At 33.0% G+C, this 26,302-nt stretch overlaps 1 protein-coding gene across 1 annotated transcript in view; it reads right to left on the bottom strand.

Annotated features, from left to right (window-relative positions):
* LRP1B (LDL receptor related protein 1B) overlaps nucleotides 1-26,302 on the bottom strand; it is a 1,811,620-nt gene that overhangs the window by 256,744 nt on the left and 1,528,574 nt on the right. Inside the window, exons 56-60 of the mRNA XM_045853515.1 lie at nucleotides 25,729-25,916; nucleotides 14,831-15,014; nucleotides 10,613-10,698; nucleotides 3,581-3,703; nucleotides 1,391-1,572 (exon numbers count right to left, since the gene is read on the bottom strand). Of these exons, the coding sequence (XP_045709471.1) occupies nucleotides 1,391-1,572; nucleotides 3,581-3,703; nucleotides 10,613-10,698; nucleotides 14,831-15,014; nucleotides 25,729-25,916 (763 nt within the window). The remainder of the gene's footprint in view (nucleotides 1-1,390; nucleotides 1,573-3,580; nucleotides 3,704-10,612; nucleotides 10,699-14,830; nucleotides 15,015-25,728; nucleotides 25,917-26,302) is intronic.

The raw sequence follows: 26,302 nt of genomic DNA, 5'->3' as shown, positions 1-26,302 counted from the left end.
ATAAAATGAGAAGCTAACTTTGAAGAAAAGGACAATGGTTTGAACATAGTAAAGTAAATATCTTATGATAAAATACAAAAGAAATTAAGTTATTTACATCCTTATAAATAAATGATGATGGTAACCAAATTTAGTATATCTGGACATTATATCTTGAAATTCATGGAGAAAACAGACTCTCTTGTGCCTTTTAGTTAAAATAAGATTGACTCAAAACTTCTGTTGCTATGATAAAGAAAATATTTTAAGAGCTAAAAAACAGTTATGTAATTATTTAATGAGAAGTTAAAATGTACATTATCATGGAAACAGAATAATACTTACAGTACAAGTCTTCTCTAGTAGGTACTGCTTTTACCAAATTAATTTTTAAAATTAAGCTGTAATATATACTACAACATGATTACTATGCAAATTAAAACTATAAGGGACCAAAAAAAGAGTCAATATATTAGCAAGAAGCAAATTCTAATTGTTGCATATGTATGTTAAAAGCAGTGATTTGTTGAAACATATTTGAAATTAACTTAGACAGTAGAAAATTTAAAGCACTATAGTTATTGTAATCCTTGCTACTGTAATTGCATCCTATTTTAAAACATAATTTTTCTCTGAATTTGTTATTTTAATAAGGGTGGTATAGGTTGAACCTCTACAGAGATCATTTTGGACTATGTGCAAAACACAGTGGAGAGATATGCCTTCTCTATTTATCAAAACAACGTAATTGAAAGTAAATGGCCATAATCTACAGAACTTCAGCAAACAGACACCAGCAGCTTTGACATGTGAATGCCTGTTCAGTCCTCATCTGAGTTCTCCAGACTACTGTCCTTCACCCTTGCAATGACTTGTTCACTATTATTACAATGAAATGCAAATAAAACACAGCTTCAATATGAATCTTTCCTGATATTCCTACTCTATTTATTTTGAATGTATGCATAAAGTACCTTGTTATTTAACTATCCATGGATACTACTTACGTCTCCTGTTCTAAAGTGTGGCAGAAATCATATCAGTCACAAATGTGACATTCACATACATGCAAAATGTGATCCAGGATTTATTCTTTATCTACCTTTTCTCCAAGATTTAAAAGCATGAAAATTAAAGAAATCTGTATGTTTATCTATTTCCACAACACATTTATTGATTAGAGTTTTGTTTAAAACTTTAAAATGTTTGCTTCAAAATTCCATCATTTAGATATTTTATTTTATTGTGATAATCACATTGTTATTTCTGATTTCTCAAAAGAAAATTCTACACATTTATACTTTACATTGGATTCTATGTTAAAACCTACAGAAGAGTATTTACCACATTGAATGCATTGTAATCCACAGTCTTAATTCTTAATTTAAAATTTTTAATTTTTGTTACAAACCCAGCTTGAGGATCTAAAGACAGGTCCCTGGGAAATTTCAGCTTTTTGCTAACAAGTATAGTAGGGTATAAGCCACTGAGTTTGGATACTTCAATGATCCTTTTTTCTGTGTCAGACCAATAGAGGTTTTTTCCAATCCAATCAACAGCCAGTGCATTGGGGACAGCTGTGTTATGCACCACCTGGCAAAATAAGAATTTAAAAAGTTAACAGTGTAAATGCCTAGCGTAAAAACTGAGCAATTGATTCTTGCTTTTTGCAGAGATATTAAATTCTATTTAAATGTTAGAAATGAAATTCAGATAAGCATAAAACATAGATTTACTCTAATAAAATCACTTACTCATTGCTGAGAAATTACTTAACAGGTACTCAGGCTTCTAGAAATTACATACGGGTTTAAGGAAAAAACACCCTCATCTGAAAACAGCTGTCTGACAGCTACATAGTTATTGATACCACTTTCGTTTTAGTTTACCTGTCCTCTCAAAATGAGGAGCAAAAATTCTGTTACACACAAACACACATACACACGCACATACACACACCAAGAATTACTAATGTTCATCTTTAACAGGCTCTAGGGGACATATCAATAGTATTTACCACTCCCCAAACTGCATTTGCCCTAAATGATCAGGACAGAAAAACATACAAGTGAGAATCTAACCTAACGAAAAGGAAATAAAACTATTCTCATGCAACTATTTGCTCAATTCTAACTCATGCCAATATCAACTATAATAAGGATACAGGCTTTTTATGTACAAATATGATACATATAAATTAATTCAAATTTCTTGATCTATATGACTGCTATTTCTGAGTTCTCAGTGCTTAGAGGACTGTATGAAAAAAGTAATTGAAACTTGGGGCTGTATAGAAGATAATAATAATGTGGCTAGAGACAAAAAATACTAATGGAATTTTATAGTTATCTTCCCCCAAAACTGTAAATAATAAGGATATACATAAAGGGACAACATGAACATTTTCAGCAATTAATGTTAATCTACTATACTGAATTGCACAACATCTTTTCTTCTTCTCCCAAATTAAATTTGGAAAATTGTCATGTTTGAAAATTGTCATGTTTGACAATTTTAATGAAAATCAGTGAATTAGTAATCCCAAAGGAAGAAAGATGTATTCTGTAACCCTATGTTATGACATATTTTAAAGTAATAATGAATCAGTATTGGCAAGGCAGTAGGAAATTAATGTCCTTAAAAATATTAAAGCATCCTCAAAAACATAAAAACCAAAAATTTAAATGTCTTATAGTAATATATGATCAAGTTTGAGTAATGTAACTTTTGCAGTTTTTATATGAATTGCCAAAGAACTGAAGAATATAACAAAAAATATGTACCTTGTTATTCTATATCATATCCTGATATTTCATATTAAACATCACTAAGTTCAGTTGTTCTGCATTATCAGAACCCAACCTACTGGTGGTTTTGGCATTGTATATACACATTTCAAGATAATTAATATTTTCAATATTGATTGCTTCCAACAAAAATGGCTATATGATATAATTAATGGCTAGAAAGAGTTTAAGCAGTTAATAGGATTAACTACTTGAATTTAAACTTCTTCATAATAATTTTTTTCTGTATGTAGACAGTGCAGATAATTTTATTTTGAAACTTGAGATAACACAGAAATGGTGCCAAGATCTCATATCTAGAAAGTGACATGTCCTTAATTCTGATACTGTTTAATCAGAACATTCATAATGTTATACAAATACATTCAATTGCTTCCATTTATATTATATTAATTTAATAGTGCTATGATTTTAATCTATAATTTAATAATTAATTTTTTCAATGACAAATTCTCAGACTCAGCTTTTTCTCTTACACAAATTAACACAATTGAGTCTGAGGCACTCATTCAAGTTGAAAGCATCTCTCACATAGTCTAGGGGTGTGAATAAGGATTCACATGTTATCTACTCAATTTGATTTTTACCTTATTTCAAAAAACATTATAATGATATATAAGGATGACAGTTAATACTTCATATTTAAAATATGTATTAATTTACATTATAAAATGTGAAATTCAAACCAACCTAATACATTCTGAGTTGTACCATTACCATCAAATAACATTTACTATTTAATTCAACCACACTAATAAAATATGTAATAATTCCATCATTGGAATATCACTTACCTTAATATCACTTCCATTTAAATACATTCTATTTATGCGGCTGCCATTGGGTCGGCTGGAATCAATCCAATAGATAAATTCTTCTCTGTAATCAAAGTCTATAGCAATAACATTGTTTAACCCCTGAAGATAAAAAGAATTGGTTTGAATAATAGTTAACAGAAATTATTTTTAAATACTTTAGGAGTTTATAAGAGTCAGTATCTCACTTTGTATATAATATTTATTACAATAAATAGAATTTGAGATCACATCTTTTTAAAAGGCATCATATGTTTACATTCTTCCTCCACCATACACTTAAGATGTTGAATAGTTTATTTGAAAATATTTTCTCATCAGGTGACAACAAATTAGTAATGTTTATAGTTAATGTTTTAAGTATATAGTCAATGAGAAGAATAAACATATAAAAACCCTAGCTTTGGGAGAGGTAAAGTAAACTAGTCTCATTTTAGGTTAATATTAAATATAAATTTGATGCCATTGTTATCTGTTCTGTAGAGTAACCAGAAAAGAGCACATGTCTTAATTGGAAAAATCTCTGATGATTTATGATGATCCCTGGAGAGCCATATGATTAAAATCAGAAAAAATGGTTTAGAGATTTTATTCTTCCTTTAAACCTTTTGTCTCAACAAGATAAATAGGCTTTTTTTTAAAAAAAAATCATTCTTCCAGTGGCCCCTTAGGTAATACAGAGCCACATTAGAATTTAAAAATTATAACCTTAGGAGAGTATTTGACCAAAAAGGAACTGGAGAGTCAATATCTTTTTATTCCACATGGTAGAAATATGAGGAAAAGTCTCACTTCAGAATGGTTATGTATTTTTTAGCAGGTAACAAAAATGAACATGAATTCAGCTGACTGGTTTCTGAGTGTCACAGCTCTTTGGTTTAGCAATTCTGTTACTTGACTGATTTTGTCTGAGTGTTGTACAAAAGTATCTGGCAATCTTCTTAGATGTTGGATTGTTCAGATGATTGCTGAGGGATTAGTTTAATTCTGAGCTATTCTTAGGGCTTATAGATTTACTACCCCAATGGATTAATAAAGCTTGGAATAGAATTTCAGTTGTGCTAACTCATTTTAAGACATAAATAGTTTATTAATATGTAAATTTGTATGGATCCAAAATTAACTTGATGTGGCAGACACTTGGCAAAGCCCCAAAATATTTTTCCTATATCTTTATATCTGATGTAAGCTTGCTTATATCAATATTCACCCTAAAGTTGTAGTTAAGTCTCAAATTGTTTTAGGAGTAATTTATTAGTAGTTTTAGTCCTATAGTTAAGAATTAACATCTTTAGGGAGACAGGGTCTTTCATTTGCTTTCCTTTGGTTTGAGGAAGGAGGGATAAGAAGGATGGTGTTTACTATATGGGACTTGTTTCCATATGCATTCTCAAAATTTAGAATGTAATAATAATAATAATGCTGCTTTAGATTTACATAGTGCTTTATGAAAGTTAGGCTAAGGGTAAATTATTGCTGTTCAGGTTTTATGCCTTTCCAACTATCTCCAAGAGTAAGGTTAGCCTATGTATAGAAGCAATTTAGAGAAGGTTCTGGCAAATATTGATTTTTTCTTCTCTTAACAGGACTATATTCTAGTAGTGATGGGGTTAAAATAGGTTCAAATCATATGTTTCTATTTGGCTTAACATGAGCAATCTCCTTGTCTTCAGCTCTGGATGGTAAAGACAACCAGAAATAGGCTAACACCACAGAATTGCATGCCATTGGTCATAAGCAAGAGACACAAGAAAGTAAACATGACTCTGTAAATTCCTCATATGACCAGATAAATAAATGCAAATATACTTCTTATTGACATTATCAATCAAAATAGTGACTATAAATGCTAAAAAAACCCTTCAATTAATATTCAGTCACAATTTCAAAAGATTCACTAAAAATAAATATTCACAAGCTAAAAATTGGAGGATTTTTTAATTAAATGCACTTAAGTGTACACATCTGGAAAGTTACCTTGGCAGAGTCAATCGAGGTTCTAAAGTATATATTGAACATATTTCAAGGTCTATAGAAAATTTAAGAAATTCATTACAATAGTAGTATACAAGATTTTTTTTTTTGCATTCAAATGTTGCTTTTTTTTTTTTTTTACCAGATAAATAGAGTAAATGAGTTAAGTTTCTGTGATGGGCTTGCAATTCACACGGAGAGAGATAAATTGGAGATTTATAGAGAAAAGGCAGAAAGAAACTCATCTATAACTTTTTATTTACTTTTAGGGACAAGGGAACAGAGGGAAAAAGAGAGGGAGAAAATTATCAATGTGTGGTTGTTTCTCATGTGGTTGCCACTGGGGACCTGGCCCACCACCCAGGCAAGTGCCCTGACTGGGAATCAAACTGGCAACCCTTTGGTTCATAGGCTGCACTCAATCTACTGAGCTACACCAGCCAGGGTTTAAACTTGTCTACAACTTTAGCAGAAATTACCCATGATCCCCAGTTATAGCAAAATTATTCCCCTTTCTTTACAATAATCAATTTCTATAATGCAAATCCAATTCCAAATTTAGCATATCCACTCTAATAAATTAAAGCTGCAAAAAGAGAAATTGAAACTCTGAATTCTTACATATACCATATATTTAACCAAACCTGTCATTTTTCTACAGTTTACCATTAATTCATACAGAAAACATTGCAAAGCTCTCTTGTAGAATCATAAGCAAGGGGCATTAAAATAGGAATGGGTGTGGTCAAAATAATGTCTAAAAACTAGACTCATCTCACTGGTTTCATGGCTGAAAATGGGTTTCATCAAAATCCTGTTTGCTTCTTTCATTTCTGTAGCTGAATATCTATACCCTTTAGTTCAAATGATTAATTTAGCAAATTGTGTTTTGTTTCTCTGTATAATTTTACTGGAATAAAAGGCACTGTTAGCATTGAACTGATAGCCTATTGGAAAACTACTTGATTAATTTTTACTCTATAATCCATGTTATTAAAGTACATCTTCTAAATGTAGTATAAGAATTTAATTTATAGCTGCCCCCAAAATAACTATGTTTTAAGCTATAGAAGTTAAAAACATTCTACCAGTTTTTATAATTTTAGGCTACAAAACTTCTTGAGAATGTTACCGATGATAATGGAGAATAAAACTTAAAACGTTAGGGTAAATCTTTCTTCTTGGTTACCTATACAAAACATTCCCAAATATTTAAGGCAACAGTGTTGCTGTCTTTTCATTTATTTTGACTGAGAGAAAATGTGGAGAGATAATTACTTTTGTTTTCTACCTCATTTTGTGTAATTATACAAAATTTCTATTGCCTAAAACTTAAATACAGGGTCCTATAGAAGTAAGGCCTGCTTGGGTGCAGTTGGTGGGGCAATAATATGGCTGTAATAATTTATAGTTTTAATTTGAACATTTCACCTAAAATACTATATGATGTGCTTGAGTGTGATATTGTTATGTTGTAGAATTATATGCTTATGATTTTATAATAAAAATTTGTAGCAAAAAAAGGTCATTATTTGAGCTGGACCCTGTATTTTTACAATGTGATGACAGAGTTATGGTTAAAAACATGGTCCCTGACAAAAATGATCTATTTCAAACTGTCTGCACTCAAAACTGGCAGTAAGACTTACCTTTAGTTTTTAGGGTTCTATTTCCTTACTCAGTGGTCACCATTAACAGATGATTTCCAAAACCATAGGTGGTCAGAGTCCTCATGAGCTTCCTTGTCTTCCTCATTCCCTCTTTATTTTCATAAACACTACACTAAGAAAGTGATCTGAAATTCATCCTCACTTAGGTACTGGTGATTGGCAGTAGTTTAAAATTATTCTACCAGGAAAAAAGTGCTACCCAAAAGTGTGCTTTAAAGTGGTTTGGTTATATAAAACAGACTTAAATGATGCATAGAGGAAAAGAATCATTTTGCTCCATTAAGAACAATCTTTGATAACATATTAGCTATAAATGACAACAAAGATATCAAAAGAAATGTCCTAAGCCACAGAGTTGGAAAATGAAAGCAAGGAGTGTCCTTGAAATTCTGTTATGGTTCTTTTCATGAAGTGTTGCTACATTAGTTACATTTGTGGTTCAGCTGAGTTTTTGGATAGGATCTTAAAGACAGAACTTTCTAAGATAGCACAGTCTGAAAAAGAGATATGCTGAAAACACACACACATGTGACAACATTGATAGATTTGACAATACCATGCTAAGTGGAATAAGTCAGAAAAAGGCATGAACCATATGATTTCACTCATATATGGAATATAAAACTAAAAGTAACAAATGAACAAACAAGAAAAACAAACAAAAACTCATAGACACAGACAGCACTGTGATGGTTACAGAGGGAAAGGGGTGGAGGGGTAGTAAAGAGTAAAGTGGGTCAAGTCCATGTTGATGAAAGAATATTTGATTTGGGGTTGTGGGCACTCAAAGCAATACACAGGTCTTATATTATAGAATTGTATACTGGAAACATATGTTTTTTTTATTAACCAATGTAACCCAACCAGTTTAATTTAAAAATAAATTTGGCCATGGTCCATGGTCAGGCAGCTCAGTTGCTTACAATGTTTTCCTGATAAGCCTGATAAGGCTGGGTTTGATTCTCACTCAGAGCACATACAAGAATCAACCAATGGATGCATAAATAAGTAGAACAACAAAATCAATATTACTCTCTCTCTCTCAAATCAGTCAATAAAAATAATTGATTAAATAGAATTATTTAAAGTCAAATAAATAAACATACATGTATAGTAATAAACAATATAGTAATGAAAAAAATAAACACGTCTCTTTTCCAGAGATTATACAAGGAAATCAATGAATGGTACACTTAACTTGGAATGTATAGAGAGGCCATAGAGATTTACTTCAAGAGAAAAATAATTTTAAACATTTTGTATTTTTGCTATAAGCTTAAAATTAGGCTGCATAGAAAAAATAATTCCATTAAGGTAAATAATGTAGAAAATGACTGGCCAGTCAAAACTTTTCCATTTAAAGCAGTTATTTATATACTCTTGAACTTTTTCCCTAGAAATATTCATCTCTTAAACAGTAGTCTGACTCTTATAATTTAATAAATTTCTGTTTAGTTTTTATGAAAACATGAAAATATTTTATATTTTATTCAATCTCCTAAAGGCTTAGAATTAGAAAGCGAGGCTGTGTAGTTCAGTGGACATTGGTGGCTACTCCAAACTCAAGAGCAAGAGACATCTGTGAATGAGAGGGATGCATGTGGCAAGCACATGGCAAGTTTGAATCTCTGAGGATTTAGAAAGCATGGGCTCTATATCAAAGTAGCAGCTGCTAAACAGTTTGGATTGTGGCCATTCAGATATGTGATCTCAGCACTGAGACACCTTCCTTTTTTTTTTTTTTTCTGGGTAGCTAGAAATCTGGATCTTCATATGAAATTTTTATTTCCAATTTGCAACTTACAGGAAAGCTGGAAAATTCCAACTCTGTTATAAAGAGTCAATATCATACTTGCTAATGAATGTCCACACTTAGAATAAGACTAAGTCTTGAACCAAAATGAATGAAATTCTAATAGCAATAAAGAAATCCATCAGTGTGGTGGAAAAATAATTTTAATTAAGTATTTTTTTGTGTTGCTGAAAAATTGACACAGGAATGGCTTTCTTTGTCCACGTCTAATTCTGGCATAAATATAACAACAAGAAAAATCCTTATTTTTGGCATACTTATTCTAGATGGTGCTTTCACATATGCATGTCATTATTATTATTCAGTTTGGGGCCAAGAGAAATTTGTAGCAGAACAGATACAAACTAAATAATTCCAAAGAAGCTATTACTTCTGACAACTAAAAATATAGGGTCCAGCAGAAGTAAGACCTACTTGAGTGTAGATGGTAGGGTAATGATATAGATGTAATAATTTATAGTTTTAGTTTGAATATTTCACATAAAATGTCATATGCTTGAGTGTGATATTCATGTTATAGAATTACACATTTATGATTTTGTAAAAGAGTTTGTAATAGAAGGGTACATTATTTGTACCATACTCCGTATGCTATAACTAACTGCATGCGATGTCTCTAGTCTACATAGTAGTCATTCTAGTTTTAATTATTTGATTTTATGCTATTTCCACTGCAAAGTAGAAGGGAAAAAAGTTGAGGTGAGTAAGTCATAGCTTTGCATTTTGTCATAACATGGAAATTATATCGTTTCATATCAAATAACATATATAAATGGACTGTGACAATAGAATTCAAACATATAAACAGAAGTCCAGGTTCTCTTGGGTCTTGGGATGGGTTACAAAATAAAAAGGATAACACTGAAAATATGTGCTTCATAACATTTAACTAAGTGATAATCATACTTTTGCTCCTGTGTTTATTCCAAATTTTAAAGGCTGGATATCATCAATCTTGTTTTATTTATTTCCAAGTTCTATGATCGGAAACTTGAATTCTGTAAAATGTATTTATTTTTAAATCACAGAGGCATAGATACATAGAACAGACTGACAACTCTCAGAGGGGTGGGGATGGGGGAACTGGAAGAGATTAGCCAAATAACATGCATATATGCATAGCCCATGGACACAGACAACAATGCAGTGAAGGTAAAGTTGGCAGTGGGGATGTGGGGGCTGGGTAGAGGGGAGCAAAGTGTGGGGCATCTGTAATAGTGTGAAGAATAAAAAAACACAAGGGAGAAAATCACATTTGGTTAGTGCACAAAGTGTCTTAAAAAAGAATTTTACGCTTTCTCTGTTCTAGCTACACTTTCCTTTACATTAAGGTTACCTTTCATCTTTTATCTTTGTGATATGACAATTTCAGAGTATCACCTGGACATTTCAAGCAAAATAAAATATTTGGTAATCTCATATACATACATACATACATACATGTATTTACAAATAGTGTTTCATAAATTCTAATTGTGAGATATTTCTGTGGCTCTAATACAAATCTGAAGCACTCACAATTAATATAATGAAATCATTGTGGGAATCTCATACCTGTTTTAAAAGGGTGTAGTTGGAACCATCTGTGCTAATTTTTCTTATCTCATGATGATCAGCAAGAATTAGAAAAGGTTCTTCATCTAAATACCAAGATAAAAACATATTAGACATTTTGTGTACATGGTTTTCAACTCTGGTTAGTTTCTGTTTTGCTCCTGAAGCATTATAAATTCAAATGCAGTGCCTCTAGTAGATTAATATGTAAAAGATTCACACTAAGCACTTCACTTGATAATAAGATGAAAAGTCAGCAAATACCCAGACAGTACAGAAAATCAAGATAATTATAAATGCCAACTTTCTATTTCCCTCAACTCCCTTGAATAATTAATTATCTATTTTTGGAAATTATTAGAAATACCTGCTATTATAATCTGATTTTTTAATGAACTTTTGACAAAAGGATAAGCTACCCCAATCTTAGAAACTTAAAGTATAGTTAAACTTTCATACAATCAAACATTCCTTTCTTGATAATCAAGTAACCTACCTTAGGTTCTCAGAATAACTTTGGAGTAAACCAAGAGTATCATTGCCCAGCTGTGTATTTTTCATGTCTCTAAGGACTTCTCCTAAATAATTTATAAAGTATAGGATCAATAACCTTTGTTTATTAATTTTACCTTCCCTTAGAATCTTATTTTTTAAAAAAATCTTGTAATAGTCTATATTTCCTTCTCATTGTTTATCAAAAATGTTTTAGTGTCTCATTTGTCCTAGAATTTAGGAAAGATAATAATAAGAACCTGATCATGCACCATATATATGAAGATTCTCCAAACCTTTAGATTGGTTTCTTCATCAGTGTTTATTAGGAAACAAAACAATTTCTTAAGCAAAAGATATCCAGAAAGTTTTTTATAGTATGTTTATTTGACTTTGTATCAGAATAAAATCAATTTGATGACATTCTTGATGATTGTTATAAACCTAGATCAATTCAATAAAAATTTGTTCAAATTCTTTTCAAACAGCTTTGTTACTAAGATAAATTGATATACATACTTAGTTGTCCAGTAAACAAATTTAATGTCAGCAGAAAATAGAAATGAAAATAATAAAAGGTAATCATTTTGTGTAATTTAATGTAAATTATATTGTAAAGCCCTAATTGTTATAGAGATTTTGTCCGTTTTAATTTATGTTAAAAATTATTACTTTCCTCCTCCTATCATTTAATTTCATAATAAACATATAATTCATGCCCTGTCAGGGACTAGGAACATATGTCACACCTACTAGACATCCCTTTCCATCAGCGATGGCAGTGCCCTCATCATCCCAGTCTTTCGGTTGAGACTAAATTGATACTCAGAACTCTATTCAACAGAGTCAGCTCTCAAGTTGATGCCTAGTCATCCCTGTCAATGTAGTTCTACATTTATAAATATAAAATCAATAAGTTGTATTCTACATCAATATTTAAGCACTTCTATTCCTTACAACATAAGTGTAGGGATTTAAACCATAAAACTCCTAGAGGAAAACATAGGAAAAATAACTCCTTGATAGACATCTTGGTAACAATATTTAGGTATGAGACTAAACATACAAGTAATAAAGGCAAAAACGAGTAAATGGGACTAGGTCAAACCAAAAAACCTTCTGCACAGCAAAAGAAACAATTAACATAATAAATGGCATCCTATAGAAGAAGAGAAAATATTTGTACATTATGTCTGATAAAGGGTTAATATCCAAATCCAAAATATGTAAAGAACTCCTAAAACTTAATTACAAAATTTTCAATCGAAAAATTAGAGGAAATGAGTATACATTTTATTTCAAAGAAGACACACAAATGGCCAAAGATACATGAAAAGGCACACAAAAGTTCTAGACATTAGGAAATGCAAATCAAAACCACAATTTAGAATGGCTATCAAAATGACTGAAGATATCAAGTATTAGCAAGGATGTGGAGAAAAGAGAACCCTTGTGCATTGTTGGCAGAAATATAAATTGATGCAGTCACTGTGGAAAACAATATGGGGATTCCTCAAAAAGTTAAAAATAGAACTACCAATCCCATCTAGCAATCTCACTTTTTGGTATATGTCCAAAAGAAATAAAAATAGGGTATCAAAGATATATCTGCATTCCTGGTTATTACAGCATTATAGACAATAGCAAAGATATAAACAACCTAAGTGTCTGTCAATGAATAAATGGATAATAAATAGGTATATTTATATATATATATAATCGTATATATAACATTATATATATAGCTATATATACCCACATAGCTCTCTACATGTAGTTATACATATATATGTAGTTTTATATATACACATATATAACTATATATATAACTATATATATATATATAACTATAGGTGTGCACATATATATACCTATAGTGTACATATATATAGCTATACCTATAGTAATATATATATTATAATGTTATATATATATAACATTAAGCCATGAGAAAGAATAAAACCCTGCCACAAGAAAGAATAAAACCCTGCCATTTTGCAAGAACATAAATGGTTTTTGAGGACATCATGCTAAGTGAAATAAGTCAGATAAAGAAAGACAAATACTTTATGATTGCTTTGACAAATGATTTGAAAGTATTGCTTATCAAATACTCTATGATATCCCTCTGAAACAGAGAGTAGAGTGCTGGTCACCAGTGTCTGAGGTGTGGGGGAAATAGGGAGATGCTGACAAAAGAGTACAAAGTGCCATTTATGAAAGAATACTTTCTGGACCACTAATGCACAAAGTTGTGATTATAGAAAACAATACAGTAATATATACTTGAAAGTTACCAAGAAAGTACATCTCAAATGTTCTCACCAAAAAAGAAATGGTAATTATATGAAGTGATAGAGATTTTAACTAACACTATGGTGATAATCATATAGCAAATATATAAGTGTAGCAAATCAAATCATTGTACAAATAAAAGTTACAAAATGTTATATGTCAATTATATCTCAGTACAATTGGGAAAATTGTAGCCTCTTTTTCAGGAAATTTTATGCTTCAGGAACACTGAAGTATAATAGTTGTAGATTAAAACTATTATTTGTTTCTAATTATTATTGTTAATGAGAAGTAAACACAGTGTGGACATATGGTATTACAAGGCCCTAACTGCAATCATTAGTATTTGTCTCCTGTGTATAATGCTGTATGAAATGTTTATAGTAGTGGAAACTGACTGGTTTGCAGATTTTATGTGTTCTTATTTTTGTCCAAGTCACTGAATGCATGATATAGCAAATAATAAACTGCCAAAAGCAGATAATGTGGCAAATAAAACAATGGGGTCCGAATAACGCACAATTTCAGGAATGAATATTCCAAAATTAAGGAAAAGTAAAATAAAATTGAATGTAGTTATTTTTTATAAGGTGAAAACTTTAACTGATTTTTATGTTCCTATGTTGGGCATTTCATGAAAGCAGATAAGAAAACATCTAATGTGTTAAATGTTAGCAACATGCATCTATAAAAGAAACTGGCAGTGATATTTGATTCATTACTTTCTAAAGCAAAGCAAGGAGGGCAGAGATAACTTATGTACCATTTTTGCCTGTTTTAATAGTCATTATTTTATATTGCTTTGTACTATTTTAATATGTGTGATACTCTTCTGTAATAAATTACAATATTTTTAAATTATGGGTCATGTTTTATTCAATTTTCTAATTTACAAACAATCACACTATTGGGGACAAACAGAAGTTCAATATTTGCTGAATCACTGGAAGAATTCAAATGTTCTTACATAGCTGATTTATTGTTATCATTATTATCATTGTTATCATTGATGAGTTGTTCTCCACATGTATGAGGGTGTGTGGTATAGGGAACAAGGAAAACTATTAGAACACTGTCACCACAGGCTGTTTAACAGTTTAGACCAAGCCTCTCTTAAAAACCTGTGATTTAGCACGAGGCAATGCTAGTGATAGTTCTTGTTACTTGTGAGCATTATCGAAATCTTTTTTAAAAAGCATAACAAAAAACACTTAATAATTTACAAGGCCATAATGCAATATTATTACAAACAGAGCAGTTTATAGACAATACACAAAATCAGAAGGACAGATTTCCACATCAAGGTAAGTAGAGAAGAATGTTGATTTCTAAGATATAGCAAGAAGGAATAAATTCAATAAAAATGGCTAGAAAATGCAGGATCCATACATATAACTGAAGTTGAATCTGTGGACAAGTTCAAATCCATACCTGAAAGTGATTTGCAGCCATTTGGGTTACCAGGTTGTACTTCATACCCATCTGTACAGAGGCACCTGTAGGTCCCATATGTATTAATGCATTGCTGGCTACATGGAAAACCTGTAGAGCATTCATCAATGTCTACACATGTTTTACCATCATCTTTCAGTTGGAATCCAGGCCAGCATTTACACTGCAGAATAAAAATAAAACAATCAATTCATAAAATTCTCAGTCTTTTCCTATTGAGTATCCCTTTAGAATAATTCAGCCAACAATAGGTAATGACAAGTCTTTCTGTCACCCAGCAATTAACCTGTAATAAAAAATTACAAATATAAAGTGAATTTAAGGTTAAAAAAGTCTCCAAAATATCTTCATTTGATCATCTGAGTTAGAGAAGATCACAAAAGGTAATTGATACCACCATAGTCATGTGGCTAGAGAATGGCAAAGAAAACAAAACTAAGCTGTAAACTTTTATTCTGTTTCTATTTCATTATATTGTCTTTTGTGGAAGGCTTTAACAATCATAAGAATTAAACCCTATGTGGAGCTGTGAAGATTACTAACAGGAACACATGCTATTTTATTAGAGCCTTATGCAAATCTATGATGTAGGCATTATTATCTTTAGTGAACTGATGAGAACCCTAAAGGCACAAAGATTAAGTTGCCTAGATAAACACAGGAGGAGAGTTCTATAACCTGGAACATTACTGTTGTCTAGAGAAATAATAAAATAATGTCCCCATCATTATTAAGTCAATTTGCATTATTACATATTTTCTTTGGGGACTTCAGGTCAAGATGGCAACATAGGTAAACACTCGTACAACCACATCAAAATTACAGCTAAAGTATAGAACAACCATCACTCAGAACTGTCAGAGATTGAGTTGAATGGGACCCTCACAACTATGGAACTAAAGAAACCACGTCCATCCAGACTGGTAGAAGGGGCAGATGGGCTGGCCCCATATCCATGTGTGGTGAATAAAAATTCAAGAGGGATATCTGAGGAGCAAGCAGTTCCAACCCCACACGGGGCTCTCCAGCCCCGAATTCTAGTGCCAGGAATATAAGTCCCCATAACTTCTGGCTGCAAAAACCAGTGGGTATTGAGTCAGCAAAGAAACCTCCAGTGTCCCAAGCAGTTCTTCTTAAAGAACCCATACACAGACTGTTTCAGACTCATTCCCTCCAAGCTTCAGCATGGGGTAGAAGCTTGAAAGGCACTAGTGGAATACAGCGAGAAACTGAAGTGTCTGGCATCAAAGCGAGAGCTGGGGGACGGCTTTCCCCCACACAGAAAGGTGGGCAGAAACCATTGTCCCTTTTCTGAACCCTCCCCACAGAGAGCCAGAGCCAGCAAGGGGGTACCATACCTGAGACTCCATCAACCTGGCTAACACTGTTTGCGCTACCCTGGAGATCCCTAGAAATTAGGTCCCACTCAAATCATGGGCCCACTGAAGCTGCTTTTCCATATGAATGACTAGTCTTGGTTCATGCTTCACAACTTCCTAGATCCTCTCAAACAAGTGACAGATAGCTTCAGCAAGCACTCAGCCCCTGTACCTCTTGTTAAGCAGCCCCAGGCTTGGGGCCAGCAGCAACTAGCCTATGTCCATAGCTTGGCTTCACCTGGGCATCTCCACACCCAGCACAGGTAGCAGCCATCTAAGATTGCTTTATAGCTCAGGCAAGGTGGCCTCAGTCAGACACATGTGGAGGATGACCTTGGTTTGTACCACTCGGGAAACCCCAGAGCCTTTGCACCCTGTGGACAGCTTTGGTCAACATGAAAGCACCACCACCCTACCCCCACAAAACTGATCCTCCACAGAGGACAGTGGTTGGTAGTCAGTGGTCACAGACAATCCTTGCAGCTGACTGGCCTGGATAAATCCCTCCCATTGACCTGCCAAGAGCAATCAAGGCTCAATTACAAGAGGAGAGTGTACTCAGTCTACATGACAGATACACCTGGTGTACCCAGCTTGGGTGGTAGAGAAGACTGTGCTATTGGCCCTAACAGATACCTACTGTATTAGGACATATTACCAAGGCAGGGACTCAGAGAAGCTCTACCTAATACATATAAACAAACACAGGGAATCTGTGAGAGAACAAATGAAAGAACAGATCAAAACTCCAGAAAAAGAACTAAACAAAATGGGGATAAAGCAATCTATCAGATGCAGAGCTCAAAACACTGATTATAAGGATGTTCAAGCAACTTAGTGAGGATCTCACCAGCATAAAGAGATCCAGTTAGAAACAAAAATACATTAATTGAAATAAAGAACAATTTACAGGGAAACAACAATAGATTGGGTGAAGCTGCCAATCAAAGCAATTATTTGGAACATAAGGAAACAAAAAACAACTGATGAGAACAGGAAAAAAAGAATAAAAAAATGATGATAGTATAAGCAGCCTCTGGGACAACTTCAAGCGTTACAACATTTGCATCATAAGGGTGCCAGAAGGAGAAGATGACGAGCAAAATATGGAAAATCTATTTGAAAAAGTAATGAAAGAAAATTTCTCTAATTTGTTCAAGGAAATAGACATGCAAGTCCAGGAAGCACAGAGGGTTCCAAACAAAACAGAGGCAAAGAAGCCTACACCAACATACATCATAATCATGAAGTGTCATGAAAACCAGGGACCTACAGCCAAGATTGCTCTATCCAGCAAAGCAATCATTTAGAATTGAAGGGAAGATGATCTTCCCAGGCAAGAAAAAACTAAAGGAATTCATCATCACCAAACCATTATTATATAAAATGTTAGAGGGACTTATTTAAGAAAAAGAGGATCAAAATTATGAACAATAAAGTGTCAATAAGTATATATCTGTCAACACTTGAATCCAAAACTAAATTAAGCAAACAAGAAGAACAATTTGATTTTTCACAAATGGGAAGGGGGTATGGGGGAATGAGTGAAGAAGTGAGGTGATTAAGAATTGCAACTAGGCAGTTACAGAATAGCCATGGAGATGTAAAGTACAGTAAGGAAACAGAGTACCCAAAGAACCTAAGCATGACCCATGGACATTAACAATGGTGTAGGGATTGTCTGAGGGAGTGGGGCGTGCTGTGTGGAGGGGGGCAGAGGGTGAAAGTTGGGGCAACTGCCAAGCATAATCAATAAAACATAATTTAAAAAAATCTTGCCCTGGCCAGTGTGGTTCAGTGGGTTGAGCTCCATCCTGAGAACCAAAGGGTCACTGGTTCAATTCCCAGTCCAGGGTATACAGCTTGGTTGCAGGCCAGGTCCCCAGTAGAGGGTGTGCAAGAGGCAACCACACATTGATGTTTCTCTCCCTCTCTCTTTCCTTCCCTCCCTCTTTCTAAAAATAAATAAATAAACTCTTTTTAAAAATCTTTTCTTCAGCATCTCTATCATGATTTGTATGAAACTCTGTTGATGATGTTCAATATTTACTAACTGGCATGTCAATTCTGAGTAAAATGTTATGCCATATGTGTCTTTGAATTCCTGGAAATAATAAGGCACTGTGATTTGTCATTGTCTTTCAGTGCCCTATTCAGTCCTTGCCAAGAAGCATATAAGCATTGTAATTACACAAAATAAAACTATAATTGGCCAGATGACTGTGATCAGATTAACCTTTAACAAGATTATTTAGTGGCCTCTGAATAAATGAATTTTTTATATTGAGTAGGACAGTGAATTAAAAAATATATCTAAGTTGTTAAGAATAAATAGTATTTAAGACTTAGCCATAGTAAACATTTCATAATCTAGTTCACTTATTGGAGGGCAAAAGTAATGGAAGAGCTTTATATCTATTAGGAAAAATATAGGAGATACATATATACATATTATTAAACAGTTGATTGAGGGGTACAATTCTTTGAAGTACAAATGGCATTTATTACTTGGAGGGAAAACATCAACTTTACCTGAAATTATTCAGAAGATAAATACCTTTCTCTAAGTCCTTTCACAGTAACTAAATCACTTTAAGTTCTTAGCACTCTCTTTTTTATAGATTATATTTTGTTGATTATACTATTTCAGTTGTCCCAATTTTTTCCCTTTGACCCCTCTACCTGGTATTCCTGTCCCCTCCAGCAATCTCCCCTTAGTTCATGTACTTGGGTCATGTGTGTAAGTTCTTTGGCTTCTCCATTTCCTATACTACTCTTAACATCCCTGTCTACTTTGTTACTACCAATTGTGCTTCTTAATCCCTGTACCTTTTCCCCTACACCCTCCCTTATCCAGCCCAGCTGATAACCCTCCAAATGATCTCCATATCTATGACCCTGTTCCTGTTCTGGTTGTTTCCATCATTTTTTTATTTATAATTTTTTCAGATTCATTTGCTGATAGTTGTGAATTTGTTGCTTTTTTTCATGATTATGGTTTTGATGTTTTTTTTAAATAAATCCCTTTAACATTTCCTGTAATAATGGCTTGGTGATGGCTCTTTTAGCTTTACTTTGTAAGGAAAGCCCTTTATTTGCCCTTCCATTCTAAATGATAGCTTTGCTGGATAGAGTAATCTAGGTTGTAGGTACTTGTGTTTCATCATTTCGAATACTTCTTGTTCTTGCCTGCAAAGTTTCTTTTGAGAAATCAGCTGACAGTCTTAAGGGAACTCCTTTTCAGTTAACTCTCTGAATTTCTCTTGTTGCTTTTCATATTTTCTATTATCTTTAACCTTTAGCATTTTAATTATGATGTGTCTTGGTATGTTCCTCTTTGGATCCAAATTGTTTGGGACTCTCTGTGCTTCCTGGATTTGTATGTCTGTTTCCTTCACCAAATTAGAGAAGTTTTCTGTCATTATTTTTTCAAATAAGTTTTCATTTTCTTGCTCTTCCTTTTCTCATTCTGGCACCCATATCATTCAGATATTGGTATGTTTAAAGTTGTCCCAGAGGTTCCTAAGCCTATCCTCATTTTTTAAAATTCTCCCCCCGCCCTACTATTCTGATTGAATACTTTTTCCTTCCTGGTGTCCCAAAACATTGATTTGATTCTTATCTTCATTCTCTCCAATGGTTGGCTCCCTGTAGATTTTTCTTTATTTAATTTAGTGTAACCTTAATTTCTTCCTTTATTTTTTTCTGCAAAACACAATGAGTTCTTTGAGCATCCTGATCACCAGAGTGTTTTGAACTCTGCATGTGATAAGTTGACTAATCTCTGTCTCATTTTGTTCTTTTTCAGGGGTTTTATTCTCTTTCAATTGGGTAATATTTATTTGTCTCCTCAATTTGGCAGTCACCCTGTGTTTGTTTCTGTGTATTAAGTAGAGCTGCTTTTACTCCCTATTTGTAGTGTAGCCTATGTAGAAAAGGCACTTGTAAATTGTGTGGGGAGGAGCCTTAGGTAATTGCCAGGGTTGGTCAACCCACTTCATCACTTAGTGGCTTTGTCAGGGAAGGGCTCAGAGAGCTGATAATGTTGCTGCATGGCTTCAAGAGGTTTTCCTGGAACTTGCACCATTTCCAGTCATTTCATCCACTTCCCATATGTGACTGGAGACCTTCAAGCTTCTGCCCTATTGGTGAAACTCAGAGTGGGTGGAGTTGCATACATTCTAAGTCCGTCAGGCCCTTTAAGTGGTAAAAATCTGGCAGTTTCATTTGCTATGCCAAACCCCACTGGTTTTTATAGCCGGAGGTAATGGGTATTTATTTTCTTGGTGCTGGAACCCTGGGCTGTGCAGTCTGGCCTGGAAATGGGATTGCTTGCTCCCCTGGTATCTGTCCCAGATTTTATCCACCACATGTGAATGTGGAATCATTTGTTCTGACACTGCCACTGCCACTGCCACCTCTTTGCATCACATCACCTCTCTGTTAGTCGCTGAGACACCATCCCTCCTACCCATCTGGATGAATGTCACTTCCTTACATTTTTGGTTGTCAGACTTCCACACAACTCTATTTTCTGATAGTTCTGGTGTTACATGTTTTGAAATCTAGTTGCAATTTTTTCTATGGTTGTGTGAGGAGGCAAAGCATGTCCATTCATGCCTCCATCTTGACCAGAAGTCTCTGTTTTTTAATCAAATTTTATCAATATTTATGTAATAATCCTCAGCAGTCAGAAAGGACTGTTTTTATTCTTTTAATGACTAAAACCCACTAGGCAAGTCAGCAAATAAAAGTGAAAGCAACAGCTTGATTACCCAAACTGTCCTCATCATATCTTACACTGTGACAATACTACTTTCCTTAAGAACACTCAACTTACTACCTGATTTAAGAAGTCAAGTAGATCATAGAATTCCATTGTGTAAATGTACCATAGTTTTCGATCTATTCATTTACTGATGGGCACCTAGGTTGCTTCCAAGACTTGGCTATTGTAAATTGTGCTGCTATGAACATTGGGGTGCATAGGTTCTTTTGGGTTGGTGTTTCAGGATGGAACTGGAAAGCATTATGCTAAGCAAAGTAAGCCAGGCAGTAAAAGACAAATACCATATGATCTCACCTTTAACAGGAACTTAAAGAACAAAACAAACAAACAAGCAAAATATAACCAAAGACACTGAAATAGAGAACAGGCTGACAGTGACCAGAAGAGAGAGGGGAGGGAATTTCAGGGGATAAGGGGAAGGGTTTGCAGGAACAAGTATAAAGGACAAATGGACAAAAACAAGGGGGGGTAGAAATGGGAGGGAGGTGGGCAGGGATGGGTGGGTGGGCTGGGATGGGAGTAAAAGGCAGAAAACTATACTTGAACAACCACTAAAATAGAAAAAAATGGCAAAAAATATTTTCCTTTAAAGTAATTTGATACTTTAAAAAAATTATCATTGAATTTTACATCATATCCTTTTAAAAACAATTTTTCCATGTCTGTGGTTCTGTTACCAACTGAGAGTAACCAGACGGAAGTGGGGAGAGATATAAGAGGGAAATATGGGGAAGGGTCAGCAGGGAACATGTATAAAGGACCCATGGAAAAAGACAATAGAGGAAGGGAGAGGATTGAATGTGGGAGGTGAGGATGGGTAGGGCAGGGGGAAATAATGGGGGGAGAACAGAGACAACTGCAATGTAGTGAACAACAATAAATAAAAATATTTTTTATTTCAGAAAAAAGTCAAGGAGATCATTGCTTTTCTATGGCAAAAGAAAATAAGATACTTAATGTTACTGAAGTATACACATAAAATTTATTTAAATGGTAAATTTTATGCGGTGTATATTTTACCACAATTTTAAAAAATAAATAATTAAACAAATGAGACAGCAATAGGGTACGAGAAGATGCCACTGAAAAGGATTGGAAGTTAGATAGTGTGGCCATCAGGTCAGACAATGGAAGACACATAGAAAGATACAGGGCAGTGCTGAATTCAAGGGGCACCTCAGAACAAGTAAAAAGAAATTTCAAAAATAAGTTGAATCTCTCTCATTGGATATTGCAAAAATTTAAACAATGCCCTGGTTTTAACAGAATTTCTGAAAATCACTTTGGATGTGTAATGTCAGGCTTATGGAACTACATATCAAATAGATGACTTAGATAAAAACACATTTGTGGAATATTAATTTCCTGAGGTAAAATTAGTAAAAGCTAAGGAATATACATTTCTATGAATAAACAGCATCAGGATGTTTAAAATTTACAGTAAGTTTCTTGAAAAATCTACTGAACAAGAAGATTTTTAAAAAATAATTTATTACCTAATCCAGTAACTTTGCTATAAGAAAACATTTTGCTTGTAAATAGTTAATAAATATTTGTAGGAAATTCTACTAGGTTAATTTACATAAACTGAATAAAAGAAAATAATAATCATTTGCATATTTAAAGATTAAAAATGATGGATTCATTGTAGTTTAAAATTTTTTAACTTTTATTTAAAAGGATAATTTTTTTATAAACATGAGATTTATATACACTCAACATCATTTAAATTTCCACTACTTCAAATTTTCCTTCTCTGTATTAATTTTCATATAGGATCATATAGCTAGATGAAAAAAATATAGCTACTCAAACTTTTCCTAGTACTTTCAGGAATATTTTTGTGCAATCTTTAAAGTGACATTTGACAAACATTGACTATTTTTTAAAACATTTTATTTATTTATTTTTACAGAGGGGGAAGGGAAGGAGAAAGAGAGGGAGAGAAACATTGATGTGTGGTTACCTCTTGCGTGTCCCCTACTGGGGACTTGGCCCACAATCCAGGCCTGTGCCTCCAGTGGGATTCGAACTAGTGACCCTTGGGTTCTCAGGCTAGTACTCAATCCACTGAGCCACACCAACCAGGGTGGGATGACTATTTATTTTAATGTAAACATTAAAACTTACTTTTTAAAACAGCAATACATGATAAATTGTACATGGTGAATTGTACTTCCCCTCAAAATAAGATTCTTGCTTTTGTAAATGTTATTACTCCCTTTTGAATAGGCACATTATGTTGATTTTAAAGCAAACATGTAATTCCCAATCTTTAAGGTCTAATTTTTGCTTTCATAAGCAATATTCATTTTATCATAGAATTTGTAGGATTTATTGACATTCTGATGATAATATTTATATTCTGATTAAATACATTTGAATGTTATATCAAAAGGTATTCATTTGATAGTCTATACATATATTTTTATTTTACCACCAAGATTGTTATGACAGAGTTTAAATACACATAGGATAAAAACAAATAAATCTACTTTAAAATTTAAATTTTAAATTTAAATTAAAAAATCTATCTATAGAGAGACATAGAGCTGTATTCTATGATATATAGATGTTCTATAGATTAATAGATTTATAGTATATATGACATAGACAGAACTATAAAAATAAAGTTGTGGAATGGTGCACATGAAGCCTGTATAATTTTGTTAAACAGTGTCACCCTGACAAATTCAGTAACAAGGAAAATAAAATAACTTATTACTTAAAATTTTAAGTTGTTAACTATAATAATTCTGTGACAGATTTCCTGTTTTTTCAGGAAACATTTCATACTGATTTTACATAAGTCACTTTTCCTTCATTGGATTTCATTGTATTTAGTGACAAAATTAAGTGTTTGACACACATAGCCCATTAAGAGCTATCTTGACTTTGTTTTGTTTCCTTTTACCTATGGTATAGTGTTTGTCTCATCTACAAACTTAACCAACTCTTCTTAATACATATTTGGTCAAAAACTATTTTTATATATGTAGTTTTCTTTAAAAAATTTTTTTTATTGTTTTGCTGTTGTTCAAGTACAGTTGTCTGCAACCATGTAGCTTTCTTGATATTTCATTTTATCCCTGTTTTTATACAGGGGAAAATAATTATTATACTGTTTAGTTTATAACTATATGTAGTAAAATCCTGATCAATATAATTAAATTAATCATGGTACCATAAATTCTGAGATTAAAAATGATAAACTGGCCCTGGCTCATGAGGTTTAATAGATTGAATGTAGACCTGAGAACCAAAGGGTTGCCAGTTTAATTCCCAGGTAGGGCACATGCCTGGGTTTCAGGCCAGGTCTCCAGTAGGGGGCACATGAGAGGCAACCACACATTGATGTTTCTCTCCCTCCCATTCTCCCTTTCACCCCCTCTGTAAAAATAAATAAATAAAAATGGCAAACTAGTCATTTGGTTGACTTTACCATTAGATAGAACTGGATTGTCACACAATGTCATGGCCGGTAGGAAAAGTGGCCCATCTTTACTGTACACATTTTTTTTCCTCTAGCATCTTTTAAAGAAAGACATTCAGCCCCAGCTGAAACACTTCTGGAGGGGAAAAATAAGTCAGCTTATTTTAATATAAAGAGCTCTGATTTTGGAAAAGTCTTTTTATTTTGAATGGAATCTGCCTTCCAGCTCTTAATTCCAACTTTTGAAACAACTCAGACGAAATATTCTCCCTATTCATTCTTCATATATTTGAATAAGCCATCTTTGCTCCAGTCAAAACTTGTTTCAAAGATGTGTGTTCCAGACCCCTTATGGTTCTCGATGTACACAATTACATACACTACAATTTGTTAAGGTTCCTCTTAAACTGCCATTTCCAAAAAATATGCGCAGTACTCCAGGTACATTCTTATCAGTGCAACACACAGTAGAACAAAATCTAACCTCTGTGAGGGTCTTACCTAGCATTAGATTCCCTCTGTGCTTCATGAAAGCCACATCCTATTGTGATTCATACAGAGCTAGAGCTCAGTAAACAAAACTATTTCAAATGAATTGCTCTTTCTGAGATTTTCTCACACTTACCCAATCAATTTACCTAATGCACAACTTAAATGTTAATATTTTATTGTTTGCATCCTCCATTCCAACAAGAATGAACAGAGATGTTTTCAAAAGCCATTTCTGTCACTCAGTTTCATCAGTGAAACACTCTCTTTGGGAAAATGATACAAACAAAAAGCAATAAGGATTTTATTCATGTTTTATGTTTTAGTGCACCTGTATTCAGTCCTAATATTCCATATGTTTTTTTCTGTTCATATGAAAAAATATTGTATTCTCCAATGTTGTGGTAAATAATTATTAGCCAATTTAACTTTAAATATGTATGGGAGGGAGAATGACTAATAAATGGGAGCTTAAGAGTTATATACCTATTGAATCCAGCTATTAACATAGCAGTATCTCCCTAACACTGGTCTTCATTACTTTTTTTTTTCTGTATGTTCAGCATATATTGAAAAATATTTTGATTTTCCACCTTCCTGAGAGTCTATCACAATATTATACCACATTATTATTATGGTTTGCATATGTAGAAACTCTCCATTTAAGTAATTTTTCTTAAGGATGTTTTGATGCCTTTTAAGTTTTACAGCTATATTGGATCAGATAGCTTTCATTATCTCAAATTTTAATGCATCCCATGGCTTGGTATTTTTGATGACTACCTACCTTGTAACCGACTGGAAGGTCCTGGCAATCTTGAGAACATCCACTGACTCTCTTACTCAAACATTCATTTTTATGGCAGTTTCTCTCATCTGAACCATCCCCACAGTCATCCTTATTGTCACAAAGACCTCCACTTGGAATGCACCTGCCATTTTTGCACATAAAAAATGAACTATTGCATGACTGTTCTGGAAAAAAAATAAAATGAGTGGAATATCAGGACATGCTATTGTTTTTACACTGCAATTGTTGAAAACATTTACGAATATAATTTCTGTGTCTAAAATTATAGTAAGTACATGTACATATAAATAATGATTTATATTAAGTATAATATTTTATACAAAAATATAGAAAATCAAAGGCAAACTTTACTCAACCCACTGTAAATATTATTATAAAAATTAACAATCAAAATAATTATCTATAGTAAAATTAACAGCATCTTACAGTGTGATGAATGAGTTAAAGAGTGTGATGATAATATGATATTTCCCTCAAGCCATAGGTCTCTGAGAAATTACATGTCACTAAAAATTAGCTAGAATAGCTAGAAATTCCTAATTTTTTTCAT

The sequence above is a fragment of the Phyllostomus hastatus genome, unplaced genomic scaffold (assembly GCF_019186645.2).
Source record: "Phyllostomus hastatus isolate PE091 unplaced genomic scaffold, TTU_PhHast_1.1 phas_contig_1, whole genome shotgun sequence".
Lineage (NCBI taxonomy): Eukaryota > Metazoa > Chordata > Mammalia > Chiroptera > Phyllostomidae > Phyllostomus > Phyllostomus hastatus.
This window is presented reverse-complemented; position numbering and strand designations above follow the sequence as displayed.